General features: G+C 40.4%; 1 protein-coding gene across 1 annotated transcript; it reads left to right on the forward strand.

The window, feature by feature from the left end:
• Positions 1 to 2,377: 2,377 nt before the first annotated feature.
• On the forward strand, positions 2,378 to 10,879 carry LOC144700744 (uncharacterized). Its single transcript, XM_078572237.1, has 13 exons — positions 2,378 to 2,785; positions 2,988 to 3,129; positions 3,230 to 3,363; positions 3,921 to 4,122; positions 4,204 to 4,442; positions 5,184 to 5,295; positions 5,398 to 5,542; positions 5,635 to 5,777; positions 6,194 to 6,363; positions 7,105 to 7,347; positions 8,137 to 8,192; positions 8,943 to 9,160; positions 9,594 to 10,879. The coding sequence occupies exons 1-13, from the start codon at positions 2,585 to 2,587 to the stop codon at positions 10,769 to 10,771; spliced, it is 3,183 nt and encodes a 1,060-aa protein (XP_078428363.1). The 5' UTR covers positions 2,378 to 2,584; the 3' UTR covers positions 10,772 to 10,879.
• The last annotated feature ends 352 nt before the right edge of the window (positions 10,880 to 11,231 follow it).

Genomic DNA, 11,231 nt, shown 5'->3' on the forward strand with positions numbered 1-11,231 from the left:
ATCTCTCACTCTCTATCTCCATCTATATCTCTCTCTCTCTCTCTCTCTCTCTCTTTATCTCTCTCTCTCTCTCTTTATTTCTATCTATCTCTACATCCATCTATATCTCTATCTCTATCTCTTTCTATTTATATCTCTCTATCTGTCTCTCTATCTCCATCTATATCTCTATCTCTATCTTTCTCTTCATTTATATTGCTCTACATGTCTCTCTATCTCCATCTATATCTCTATCTCTATCTTTCTCTTCATTTATATTGCTCTACATGTCTCTCTATCTCCATCTATATCTCTATCTCTCTCTCTCTTTATTTATATCTCTCTATTTCTCTCTCTCTATCTCCATCTCTATCTCTATCTCTCTCTCTCTTTAATTTATATCTCTCTATATCTCTCGCTATCTCCATCTATATCTCTATCTCTCTCTCTCTTTATTTATATCTCTCTCTATCTCTCCCTCTCCATCTATATCTCTATCTCTATCTCTGCCTCTTTGCTCTATCTCTATCTATTGCTCTATCTCTATCTCTATGGCCATCTCTCTCTCTCTCTCTCTCTCTCTCTCTCTCTCTCTCTCTCTCTCTCTATTTCCTTTTGTGCCTAAACTGTGGCTCTTTCCTACACAGCTGTCTTGTTTCTTATCTGGGGGCCCATCCAGGGGGGGAGCGGATGAGATTATTTGGGGTGGAGAGTAAGAACTAAGAAGGGGGTCAGCCATCGCTGTCCCACCAACGTCGGTCCACCTCGTCCTCACCTTTACTTACAAATCAACAGTAGGCCAACAACTCTCACGTAGATTCTCAGCTTCCTCTCTCTCTTTCTTTACCTTTCTTTCTTTCTCTTCTCTCTCTCTTGCTATCTTTATTTCTCTCTCTCTCTCTCTCTCTCTCTCTCTCTCTCTTTCTCCTTCTCTCTCTCTCTCTCTCTCTCTCTCTCTCTCTCTCTCTCTCTCTCTCTCTCTCGCTATCTTTGTCTCTCTCTCTCTTTCTTTCTTTCTATCTCTCTCTCGCTTTCTCTCGCTTTCTCTCGCTATCTTTATCTCTCTCTTTCTCGCTCTCTCACTTTCTCCCTCCCTTTCTCTCTCTTCTTGTTCTCTCTCCTTCTCGGCCTCTCTCTCTCTCCTCTCACTCTATCTTTTTTCTCTCTTCTCTCTCTCTGGCTTGCTTTCTTCTTCTCCCTCTCTCTCTTTCTTTCGTTATCCCTCTCTCTCTTTCCCTCTCCTTGCTTTCTCTTTCTTCCTCTCCATCTTTCTTTCTTCCTTTCTCTCTCTTCTCTCTCTCTTTCTTGCTTTCTCTCTTTCTCTCTTTCTCTCTTCTCTCTCTCATTCTCGCCTTGCTTTCTCTTTCTCCTTCTCTCAGTCTTTCTTTCTTGCTTGCTTTCTCTCTTCTCTGTCTCTCTCTTTTCTCTCTTTCTTGCTTTCTCTCTCTCTCTTTTTCTCTCTATATGTCTTTCATGTTTTCTCTCTGTTCTCTATCTATCTCTCTTTATGTCTTTCATGTTTTCTCTCTGTTCTCTATCTATCTCTCTTTATGTCTTTCATGTTTTCTCTCTGTTCTCTATCTATCTCTCTTTATGTCTTTCATGTTTTCTCTCTGTTCTCTATCTATCTCTCTCTTTCTCTCTTTCATGTTTTCTCTCTGTTCTCTATCTATCTCTCTCTTTCTCTCTTTCATGTTTTCTCTCTCTTCTCTATCTATCTCTCTCTTTCTCTCTTTCATGTTTTCTCTCTCTTTCCTTTCTATCTTTCTCTTTCTCTCTATCTCACCTCTCTTTCTCTTTCTTTCTGTCTTGCTCTCTCTATATCTCCGTCAGTCTCTCTCTAACTTTGTCTCTTCCAAGTTTTCTCTCTCTTCTCTCTCTATCTCTCCTCTCTTTCTCTTTCTCTCTGTCCCTTTTTCTTTCTCTCTCACACACTCTCTGTCTCTCTTCTGTCTCGCTCTCTCTCTATCTCTGTCAGTCTCTCTCTAACTTTGTCTCTTCCTCAGCCAGAATTATCTTACACGGAGGAGACAAGCCAAAGTTCTCTTCTTTCACCCTTCATCTCCAAAGCTCAAAACTTAGAAATTTACCGTTGTTTTAATAAATAATTCACCAATATTTTAATCGTTTTTTCCCTCCAAAAACGCAATTTAATACAACGTCCTTCTTAAATTCCCATGCAACGGTCGCAAACTAACGAACTTTCAACGTGCAGTAAAAAAACAATTTTTTTTTAAAATTTCTGATCGCGTCTGGCCCGCTGCCATTGATGATTCCCTGTTCTTGCTCCTCTGCAGCCGCAATAACTCCTCTCTCATCTAATCCAAAATCTCTGTAAAAAAAAAACTGTTATTGTTTTCTTCACCACCATTCATCCGATCTCTCATGATCCCAGTTCAGAATTATAAAAAAAATATAAAAAGGTTTGCAAAGATTGTAGTTTTTTCTCCGCCATTCGCGAAGTTCTCGGCTGGGAGAGCAGCAGAGATATTCATCACTCTGATCCTTCCTCTGCTCGCAGAGAATCAATCGATTGCGGTGAAAAAATGGCGGGTTTTCGAGTTCTTCGGAGATTTCTTCTCTGAAGATTGTTTCGATCGAGTTCATGGGTAGAGCGGAGCTACTGATTGCCGGTTTGTTCTTGCTGTTCTTGGTGAATGCTCGCGGGCAAGGAGATGGAGGGATTAAGATCGAATTCTTGGAGTTTCCTCGAGTGTTCTCTTCCTCCGCTGCTGCTGCATTTGAGTTTAATATCGTTGACGGCAAGAGCGGCGATTCCTGCGGTGATTGCGCTGTAAATTGCAAGGTGGGTTGGTTTGAATCTCTTGTTTACCTCGATCTTAGTTTCCGCGATGCTGATTGATCGTCTGATAGAAATGCGCCTCTGAATCTGTGAGTTTTGTTTAGAACGGGAATTTGATTTTCTGTTCATCATTTCCGGCTTTCAAATCATGGATTAGAGCTGAAAACTGCGGCGATTTCTTACTTATTTTTGTGATTTGCTGCAGCTGGATGAACAAACAACCGCAAATTGTTTGTCCGGGAGAGTAAATTTCTCTGCGTTGCAAGATGGTCCTCACAAATTTCAAGTCTGTGCGGGAGGATCAAGATCAAGCGGGCTCGTTTGCGCTGATTACAAGTGGACTGTTGGTTGAGATTTGAGAAACCTTCTTTTCTTTCATTTTGTTAAATAAGTTTGATTTGCGTTCATGGAGATCGGAAATGGTTGATATATCTAGGGTTTTCGCAGATACAATTCCTCCGACTGCTTCCATATCGGTTCTTTCTTCATTCACCAGCGCCGAAAATGTGGGAATCAATATCACATTTAGCGAATCTTGCTCGGGTCTCGGCGGATTCCGATGCTCTCCGAGCGATTGCAACGTAAGTAGATGTCTGAAAAATTTTTCATTGTATCTTTATTTCATATATAAAAAGCAATTTCACAATTAATTTGCTCGGGGATATCATGTTCATCTTCAACTCCTTTGGTTGTACCTATATTTCATATATCAATAGAAATTTCTCTACTAATTTGCTCGGAGATTTCAAGTTCATCTTCAATCATCATTAATTGAATCTCCCGGAAATTCTTTGATTGTACCGTTCTTTCGTGTGCGAAAAGAAATTTCACCATTTTGATTTGCTTGGAGATTTCAAGTTCATCTTCAATCATCATTGATTGAATCTTCTGGAAATTCTTTGATTTTACCTTTCTTTCGTATACGAAAAGAAATTTAACCATTTTAATTTGCTTTGAGATTTCAAGTTCATCTTCAACCATCATGTACCCCGATCTGCTAAAATCAACAGTCGACCCTCAAGCATGACGATCAAATCTACTGAACTGCTTGACATTCTACAAGAATGGCTACCATTTCTCGAAATTTAAAATCATCTTAGAGAAAATCACAGATCATTATCTATGTTCTTCGTTGCAGCTTCTGGTTTATGGATGGGGCCGGGTGCTGCATTCAACCCTCAAAATTCTTCAGCCAGGATTGAAGTATTCTCTAATCGTGAATATACCCAAGAACGCATCTTACGGTCGTTTGGTACTGGCGATGGAGAAGAATTTCTGCTCAGATAATGCCGGAAATTTATTCACAAGAACAGAAAACTCGACCCTTTTTCTACGCTACGGTAATCCATGAAATCCTTCCACTCGTTTTTCTTAAAAAAAATTCGTTTTTTTTTTGGTATGATTTTTTATCATGATCTTAGATCGGCGAAATGTGGAGGTGGATGTGGCAACTCGGATTCCTCGACGTTTGGTTCCTGTCAACGGCGTGCAAAGATCGGTGGAGGCGACGAACGATGATAAGAACTTGAGAGTTTATGTGAATTTCTCTGTGCCCGTGGTCAATTCTTCAGCCGAGATTCTCCGCGCTCTCAAAGCTAGCTCTGGTTTGATCGTCCCTACCTCTAAAATCAGCTTCGGGAACCGAAGATTCACTTTTATGGTATAATTTCCCCTGAAGAAATTCATGGGTCGAGAGATTTTTACAGTTGAATTCATTAGAATGTTTTCTTGAAAGTTCTTGAAACGATTTTACGGTACAATTTCCCCCGAAGAAATCCATGGGTCGAGAGACTTTTACATTTCAATTAATAAAAAAAATTGTTCTTGACTGTTCTTGAAACACTTTTATGGTCCGATTTCCCCTGAATAAATTTATGGGTCAAGAGATTTTTACATTTTGATAGAAACACAAAAATTGTTCTCAAAAGTTCTTGAAACACTTTAATGGAGCGACTTCCCCTGAAGAAATTCATGGGTCGAGAGATTTTTACAATTTTGACTAACAAAATGTGTTCTTGAAAGTGCTTGAAACGCTTTTACGGTACAAATTCATGGGGCGGCAGATTTTTACATTCTATTTAACAAAAATGTGTTCTTGAAAGTTGTTGAAACACATTTTTGGTACAATTTCCCCAGAAGAAATTCATGGGTTGAGAAATTTTTACATTGTAATTAACAAAATGTGTTCTTGAAACTGCTTGAAACGCTTTAACGGTATAAATTCATGGGCGGCAGATTTTTACATTCTAGTTTACAAAAATGTGTTTTTGAAAGTTGTTGAAACACATTTCTGCTACAATTTCCCCTGAAGAAATTAATGGGTCGAGAGATTTTTACATTTTAATCAACAAAAATGTGTTCTTGGGTTCTCAAAACTAATTAAGAACACTTTTGCCCTTAGATTACAAACGTGTCGACGATTGCGGTGGTCACCCTGAAATTCGAAGCTGCTTCCATACTTAGCCGCCAGGGAACGTCAGTTCTACCGGCTGAGCCAGTCACTTTCCTTTACGGTATTTACCTTCAATTCAGTCTGCGTTGATCTTTCATATTTCTTGCTGGAAATCGTTCAGGCAACACTTTTTTATTATTATTAATGGGTTAATTAAAAATAGATACCAGAAGGCCTGCAGTGACCCTCAGCTCATGGACTGGCGCAAGAACATCGTCGGAGTTGTTTCCAGTTTTAGTTAAGTTTGGGAAGCCTGTTTTCGGTTTTAACTCTTCTGGAATCGAAATTTTGGGGGGAAATTTAGAAAGGCAAGTGCGCAATTTTACGATTTTTATTGTGAGAGTAAACAGTATGTTGTTAAAATCTAGTTTTTTGAAGGTTTATCCTTTCTTCTTGACAGCTTTCGTGAAGTTAGCAGAAGCACATACCTCTTACAAGTACGCGCATATGAAGATGTTGTCTCTCTGAACGTTCTTGAAAACAAAACCGCAGATATTGCTGGGAATCTGAATTTGGCTTCTAGTACTCTTTATGTGAGACACTGTAAGAGCTGTAGCGTGATTTCTTCGGTTCTTTTGTTCATTCGGCAGCTAATTGTGTAATTTAATCTTTCTTCTTTATTTGATTCAAGTGAATTTTCCCAAAAATCATGTTTACTTGTGTCATCTGTTCATTCTTTTCCAACTGTTTAATAATAAAATATTTTTTATTATTGTAAACGCGTTTTAAGGATATAATATTGATATTTACTGATGTAAAATTGCTGATCCTGAAATCAATTAAGTATTAGACCTGATTTATTTTATCCATCGGTGTCCTCCATTGGAACCAGGCGTCTGCTAATATAAAAGCCATGGAATGAATTCTTCAGCTCATTTTTCACATTTTTTAATTGAAATTTAGGTGGTACAATTTTAGATCATCCATTTGATGCTTTAAATGATTGTTAATCCATGCAGACTCCACGCCGATCATATCTTCCATCTCTTCTGGCGTGATAACTGCAATATTCCTGGCAACTTGCTTAGTTGCAGCATTGTTATCTATTTCAACAGCGAGACTTCTATCAGCGGATTTGCTTCCCCAACAATCATCTTATTTTATATCTGAGCCGACTAGGAACCTCGTGGTATGCTTCAACTCTTCCTACCAAATTTCATTTTTTTTGGATTTTAGAAGTTTATATTCCTTTTTGGGTATTGAGGGCCTTTTGTATTCGACCAAGGGTTCTCATCTTCCCTATAAACCATATTGAAAAGGAAATATTTATTTGTTTGACCTCCTCTTTTTTTTAAGAGTAGTGAATCTTTTTATTAAAGGACCAGAAAAAAACTCAGTCAGGATCTGCTGCGGGAATTTCTTGGAAGATCCAAAACTAGGACCACTTATAGTGAGCCATTTCATGCTGTTTTTTCCCCCAGGGTGGTGGACTCTTTCCATCGTTCTGCCTCCATCTATCTTATTTTCCAACAATTTTGCTTCAGAATTTATGATCAATAGTTGCCGATTACTTATTTTCTTTGAGTATCTAGCCTTCAACTTCTATAGATAAACCCACTCTTTCCATTTTTAACAAAGATCTGATTGCCTAAAACATAATTTATTTTCACCGTCCAACTTGTTTCATATGTTAAAATGGGTCTTCATTTGGAAAATGATCACTTTTCTTAGAACTGTCGTGTTTCATCAATTTAAAATTTATTGCTTTGACAAAAGCAAATATCTTGTTCTATTTAAAGCGTCTAGTTACTAAAATTTATTTGGACTATCATGGATTATCATATCTTTGTATTTTCAGATGTGGGTGAAAGAATAAATTTGGATTATCATGGATCTGAATCTAATCATCTTGTGTTGTTTTGATTTTCAGAGAGTTGCCTTTCATATCCAGGTGTTTGCTCAGTCAAGATGGCTGGGAATTGGATTGCCTGTCGAGTTCTATGAGTTTGCAAGGGGGTTGCAGTGGAGCATTCCTTATCTGCGTCTGCCGTGGGAGAGCCGGCCCACTCTTGAGGTGTCCGGCTTTTCCTTGATGGAGAGGGCTGGTCTAAGTCCCAATGATCTTCTCTATGGGACCCCCCTCACTGCCATGGAGTATACTTCATTTTTTGAGGTGAACATCTCTTTCTCTCAGTCGATCTCTCTCTGTCTATCTTTTCTCTCTCTCCCTCTCTGTCTGCCTCCCTGACTGTGTGTGTGTCTTACTCATTGATTCTCTCTCTTGCTGTCTGTTTGCCTCTCTGATTCTATCACTCTATGTCTCTGTCTGTCTGTCTGTCTGTCTCCCTTGCAGATTATATCTGTCCCTGTCTGTCAGTCTGCCTCACAGATTCTCTCTCTCTCTATCTGTTCTCTCAAAGATTATATCTCTGTCTGTCTTTCTCATAGATTATATCTCTGTCTATCTGCCTGCCTCAGAGATTATCTCTGTCTCTCTCTCTCTGCATCACTGATTCCCTCTCTCTATCTGTCTCTTTCTATCTGTCTACCACACTGATTCTTTCTCTCTACTTGCTCTTTCTGTCTGCCTGCCACACCGATTCTATCTATCTCTGTTTCTCTGCTGTACTGATTCTGTCTCTGTCTTTATCTGTCTGCCTCACTGCTTCTCTCTCCATCTCTGTCTCTCTTTGCCTTTGTTTGCCTCAAGATTATATCTCTCTATGTCTCTCTCCGTCTGTATACTTCAGTGATTATCACTCAGTCTGTACGTCTACCACACTGATTTTCTGTCCCTGTCTCTCTGTCTATTTGCCTCAATCATTCTCTCTCTCTCTCTCTCTTCCTCTCTCTCTGCCTCACTTATTCATGCTCTATGTTTCTATGTCTAACTGTTTCTATCTACCTCCCTCCCTCCCTTTCGTTTTGTCCTCTCATTGAAGAACTTTTTTTTTGTGTGTAGGATCAGAGTATGAAGCCAGAAGCTGGATACATTGTTCGATCCCAAGGCCAAGATGGGTAAGATACTTTTGATCGTCAGTTGCATTAACTTTTTATTTTTACTTGGTGGGGAAACTAATAAGAGAGCAAAAACAAAAAAATCAAGAATATCCATCAGACCTCTCATAATCTGTAAAGATAAAATAATCCATTTTCTCTTGGCAAAGGTTTCCAACCTTATTGAATTACATTGACATTTAACAAGTCATTTAAAAGTCCAGAGGCTCATCATCATAATCTTACTTTCTTTTAGGGAAACTTCCTACTTTTCCCCAATTAAGTTCTAATTTAGTGGGTGATCCCAAAGTCCAGATGGGTCATCATCATCTATCCTCTCACATCATTTATAGCTTAGCAATAATATTACTTTCCAACAGTTAATTTTTCACATAAACTTTTGCACTAAAAATCAGCAGATCTCAGAGTCCAAATACATAATCACATGCTATATCATCATCATCGTCGTCCTCATCATCATGATCATGATCATGATCAGCAATCATTATCATCATCCCTGTCATTGTCGGCAGATGGACAGAATTTTGGGAAGAATATGTTGATCATCACGATCATAATAAGGAATCATTATCCTTGTCATTGTTTGAAGATGGACAGAATTCGGGGCGAATATGTTCATAATCATGTACAAGATAAGCAATTGACATCATCATCCCTGTCATTGTCGGCAGATGGACAGAATTTGGGAGTAGTTTCATCATCATGAACATGATAAGCAACCAACATCATCATCACTATCATTGTCGGCAGATGGACAGAATTTGGGAGGAATATGTTCTGGTTAGCCATTAGTGGCGGCGGCCTGGCGGTGCTCCATCTCGGTTTTCTCCTCCTCCTGAAGCTGCAGAAGGAGAAGTCTGCAGGGAAGAACAAGTACGGCGCCCTTGCCCTCCCAAGATTTGAGCTTTTCCTCGCCTTCCTCGCAGTCCCATGCATCTGCCAAGCATCAGCCTCCATCATAATCCGAGGTAATCAAAAACAACAAAACCCATCTCCAAAATCTCATAATTCTCACCAACTGTCAATCTCATTAAACATTTTAACCATATTCTCAATAAGAATTAGCGAGTAGGTAAAATAGTCTACATATTATATTAATTTTTTTATGTTTACCAATTGCTTCATCTAATGCATGAGATTGAAATCTCATATAAAGATGAGGATAATATAGGTAAAATGATCTCAAATTGGCATGGTTTCATAATCCGAGGTAATCAAAAACAACAAAACCCATCTCCAAAATCTCATAATTCTCACCAATGGTCAATCTCATCAAATATTTTAACCATATTCTCAATCTCATCATAAATTTTTATTTTTACCAACTGCTTCATCTAATGCATGAGATTGAAATCTCATATAGGTAAAATGATCTCAAATTGGCATGGTTTCATGATCCAGGGCCCTCTCCATGGTCAACCTTCACCGGGGTGGTGCTTCTGTTCATGGTGGGCTCGGCGACGGCGGCGCTGCTCGTCTTTGTCTCCGCTGGCATCTCCCTGGGCAGGCTCCTGGAATACAAAGAAGTGCACCAAGTGGGTCAGAAATTCCACTGTCTGCAGGAGCTTGTGAGAGTTACTCTTGGCCCAGGGAAGAGGGGGCAGTGGACTTGGAAGAAGGACTCCAATTCACCATGGCTGCCGAAGCTGGGCCCCTTGTTTGAGGACCTGAGAGGCCCCCCCAAGTACATGCTCTCCCAATTCACCGGCAGCGGCCGGCAGCAGCGCCGCGGTGGCGCTCTGATCGACTCCGACGACGAAACAGAGGATGCAGAAGCCCCATTCCTGCAGAAGCTCTTCGGCATCCTCCGCATATACTACCCTGTTCTTGACACGCTGAAGAGGGTCGCCGTCGCCACCATCGCCGGGGCTGCCAACAGCAAGGGGCCGAGTAAAGGGATGGTCTTGATCTGTCTGGTGGGGACTTCGTTTCAGCTCTTCTTCCTGGTCCTGAAGAAGCCTTTCATAAAGAAGAAGGCACAGTTAGCGGAGATCCTCGCCATGGCCGCCGAGGTGGTGGTGTTTGGGTGCTGTCTGGGGCAGCTCAGAGGGGAATTGTCCAGAGGCTGTGAAAGGAGAATTGGGGTTGCCTTGGTTGCACTTGTCGTTGCTGTCTTCTGGGTTCAGATGGGTAATGCCTGGTATGCTCTTTGGAAGCAGGTCCGGCGGTTGAGTGGCAATGGGGTTAGCTTCTTCCTTGGTCTGCAGGGGGCTGCTCTTGGGCTGGTGCTGTTCTTCTTCCCTTCAAGCGCTACTTTCAAAGAGATGGCAGCCAGTTTGTCTTCTCCAGTGCAAGAAGGTGGTGGTGGTGGTGGTGAGAGAAATGCCTCTGGGCAGGGAGAGAGGCCATGGCTGAGACAGCTCAGGGAGATGGCGAAGGCGAGCTTCAGCAGAGATGATGTCGTTGCGTCGTCGTCGTCAACGGTGGCGCAGAGCGTGTGGGGTGGGCTGTGGAGTGGGAAGAGGAGCCGGAGCACCTCTATCACTTCGTCTCTAGACTCCAAGGCCAGACCCTCCAAGGCTCTGGACAAGGATCTGGAAGCCATCTTTACACCCAGATCACTTCCTGTTTTTAAATGATGTGATTCCAGGAGAATGTCAGGGAAGCTAATTGAATGAGATGAATGGATGGTCTCCTTGACTGAGCAATGTACTTAGTTTTCATACAGGTTTCCATTTTTTCTGAAAGTTTTTAGCATTGATTTTTTAGGCTACTCAGACGATTTTGATGGTTAGTAGGGATTAAATGAAAGCAGTAAGAAAAATAGAGGGGATAATTTATGCATAAAATTTGTAATAATAAAATTCCAAAGTTTTAAAAAGGTTAAATTAACGACAAAAATTAAGATTTTATTTTTATTATTCATAGTATCCTTTCAGCGATGAAAGGAGAGAGATTAACTGTGGGAATGGTAATGATATAATGAATCGCTAGTGATTTATTAATTTGGAGTTTCTTCAGCAAGCCATCTCGCTTGAGTCATACTCTGGCATCTTAGGTATACTTTGCAATCAGCTGAGGTATGATTGTTATGAATTA

This window comes from Wolffia australiana, chromosome 3, assembly GCF_029677425.1.
Source record: "Wolffia australiana isolate 7733 chromosome 3, ASM2967742v1".
NCBI lineage: Eukaryota > Viridiplantae > Streptophyta > Magnoliopsida > Alismatales > Araceae > Wolffia > Wolffia australiana.

Excerpts from the sequence above, each read along its gene's own strand:
- LOC144700744 (XM_078572237.1), top strand. The coding sequence starts at position 2,585 with ATGGGTAGAGCGGAGCTACTGATTGCCGGTTTGTTCTTGCTGTTCTTG. Across the intron at positions 5,543-5,634 it reads TTGGGGGGAAATTTAGAAAG|CTTTCGTGAAGTTAGCAGAA; the intron begins GCAAGTGCGCAA and ends TCTTCTTGACAG. Across the intron at positions 8,193-8,942 it reads CGATCCCAAGGCCAAGATGG|ATGGACAGAATTTGGGAGGA; the intron begins GTAAGATACTTT and ends CATTGTCGGCAG.